We start from the raw sequence: 2,699 nt of genomic DNA, 5'->3' as shown, positions 1-2,699 counted from the left end.
TCGCAGCCATTGGACCCAAAGACGTCCTATAAATGTCGTTAGAATGACGCGTCAACATCTTTGGGCGGTACATTGTACGTACAAAAGATGTCTACTGGACGTCTTCCTCACATCATACGGATGTCCGTGCATGACGAACGGGACGTCCTTTAGACGTTTAAAAGATGTCGAATTGTTACGTGGGTCACTCGTAGAGTAAAAATGAATAGGACTAAAACATATATTTTAAAGAGATCTACAACTTTTGTTTAAAACATTTTTCAAAATTTTTAATATTTGTGTCTGAAAATTACATATAATTGGTCGACATAGTTTTTTTAATAACTTTTTAACAAACAACGAGCGACGGCTAAAACCTTCTGAGCGTTACTCAGGAGGGTAACCTTGACAACATATGTCAAGGTCAAGGTCATCGGAGCTGACTCCCCTAAAGTGAACATTTACCAAAACTACCAAAAGATCCGATCAATAAGATAACTAACAAAGTTCAAGACCTAATTAAAGCTTGGCGAGATAATGACATCATCAATGATTTCGAATACCGACATTTGAATTGTACAAATGGTAATCTACCAAGATGTTGCGGATTGCCGAAGATCCATAAACCTGGTCATCCTCTACGTATTATTGTCTCGACACTGGGCAGCCCCCTGTATAACATTTCTCGCTTCCTACACGATATTTTAAATCACTCTATTTCTAAACCGAAATCTTATGTCAATGATAGTTGGACCTTCGCGGAGAACATTAGTGAATGCCACATCCACCACAATGACATCATGGTATCACTAGATGTGACTGCATTATTTACTAATGTTCCTAAAGAACTAGTACTTAAAGGCATTGAAAACAGATGGCATGAAATTTCCAAAGCCACGAAACTCAGCTTACCTCAATTCTCACATGCAATAGATCTAATTCTCAGTTTAACTAGCTTTTCTTTTAATGACCAGATATATGAACAGATCTTCGGTAGTCCTATGGGGTCTCCTCTATCCCCTATACTAGCGGATATAATTATGGATAACCTAGAGACACACTGTATTAATTCGTTGGATTTCGAGATACAAGTGTATTATAGATACGTTGACGACATATTCCTAGTCCTCCCTGAGGACAGACTACAGGAAGTGTTGAATACTTTTAACAGTTACCATCCTCGTCTACAATTCACCTCCGAGATTGAGAACAATAAAACACTCAATTTTCTTAATGTGTCTGTCCTCAGAGAAAACAACAAAATGATAACGAATTGGTACAGAAAACCGACATTTTCGGGAAGATACATTAATTACTTTTCGAGCCACCCGACAAAATACAAAATTAACACGGTCTCAACTTTAGTAGACCAAGCCATTTTACTTTCTGACGCACGTTTCCACAACAGTAACATTAAGTTAATTCATGACATTCTCCTAAATAATTCTTATCCCCCCCGTTTTATTAAAGAACACATTACAAAACGATTAAAACTATTACGTCATCGACACAATACCAATACTAACGACCCTCCAACTGAGAGCCTTGAACGTAAAAATTATCTCACTATACCATATATCAATGGTATTAGTGAAGAAATAGGACGCATTTTATCCAAATTTAATATGAATATTGTGTTTACTGTCCCTAAAAAACTTGACGTAATTATAAGAAAGGGGAAGGATAAAATAATCAACACGAAACAGACCGAACTTGTCTATAAAATTGATTGTATTAACTGCGACGCGACCTATATTGGCCAAACTAAGAGACATATTGCAACGAGGATAAAGGAACATTGCAACGACATCAAAAAACCGACATCAAATCACTCTGTCGTAAGCAAACATCGGACAATATTCGGACATGATTTTGACTGGTCAAATCCTCTAATTTTACACAAAGAACGACATTATAGACGCAGAGAAATCACAGAGATGTTTTTTATCAAGAAATTTAATAACGCTATTAACCTCCAGAAAAATACTGAAAATCTGAACACGATATATGATAGAATCGTTCGACTCACCTAGTTAGTTATATTTATTTTTATTTATTTGTTTCTCTGGTCCCCTTCTACATATATGTCATGACGGGAGGATCTTAGCAATGTCCCTTTGTTCTGTTCCAACTATCTAGTCTCTTGGTGACATGACACGTGCGAAGACGTATATTTCTATGTGCGATGACGATTAGCCTAAATTTATATTTTCCTGTAAGTTCTTCTTTTATAATTTATTATTTTATATTATGACTGAGAGATTTGCTCGTAGTTCTTTTTATAATTTTTATAATTTATTACCGCTTTATATTTTATAATTTATTGTTTTACAAGTTGTTACCGTTTTGTATTTGGACTAAGTAATTGATTTGTAGATGCTTCGTTGTCACAAGCTATAGGATCCACTTGAAAAGGACAAGTATTACTGGCCGAAACGTCGTGGTAAAAAAAATAAAACTGCCAGCCTTGGTCGATCTAATCCCAGAGTATTTTGTTTTAATTACTGGCGATACAACAATTCCAAATTTGGTTTATTATTTATAATTTTATAAATAATAATAGTAAAATAAATTGTTTATCTATATTATTATTTATTTATATCAAATTACAGTACTTCTTGTTAGTTATTTAAGGCTTCCACGGAGTAAAGAAATGTTCAAATCAGTTTTACTTCCGGGATGATGCGTCCTTCGTGAATTTGTAACTGACGTTTTGTGAA

At 34.9% G+C, this 2,699-nt stretch overlaps 1 protein-coding gene across 1 annotated transcript; it reads left to right on the top strand.

The window, feature by feature from the left end:
• Positions 1-362: 362 nt before the first annotated feature.
• LOC105564138 lies at positions 363-2,397 on the top strand. Its single transcript, XM_012016306.1, has 2 exons — positions 363-2,194; positions 2,356-2,397. Exon 1 carries the CDS (start codon positions 780-782, stop codon positions 2,010-2,012), a length of 1,233 nt encoding a protein of 410 aa, XP_011871696.1. The 5' UTR covers positions 363-779; the 3' UTR covers positions 2,013-2,194; positions 2,356-2,397.
• Positions 2,398-2,699: the final 302 nt, after the last annotated feature.

This window comes from Vollenhovia emeryi, unplaced genomic scaffold (assembly GCF_000949405.1).
Source record: "Vollenhovia emeryi isolate VEMERY1.0 unplaced genomic scaffold, V.emery_V1.0 DF944100.1, whole genome shotgun sequence".
Lineage (NCBI taxonomy): Eukaryota > Metazoa > Arthropoda > Insecta > Hymenoptera > Formicidae > Vollenhovia > Vollenhovia emeryi.
The sequence above is the reverse complement of the archived record's forward strand: the minus strand, read 5'-3'. Positions and strand labels throughout refer to the sequence as shown.

Excerpts from the sequence above, each read along its gene's own strand:
- LOC105564138 (XM_012016306.1), top strand. The coding sequence starts at position 780 with ATGGTATCACTAGATGTGACTGCATTATTTACTAATGTTCCTAAAGAA.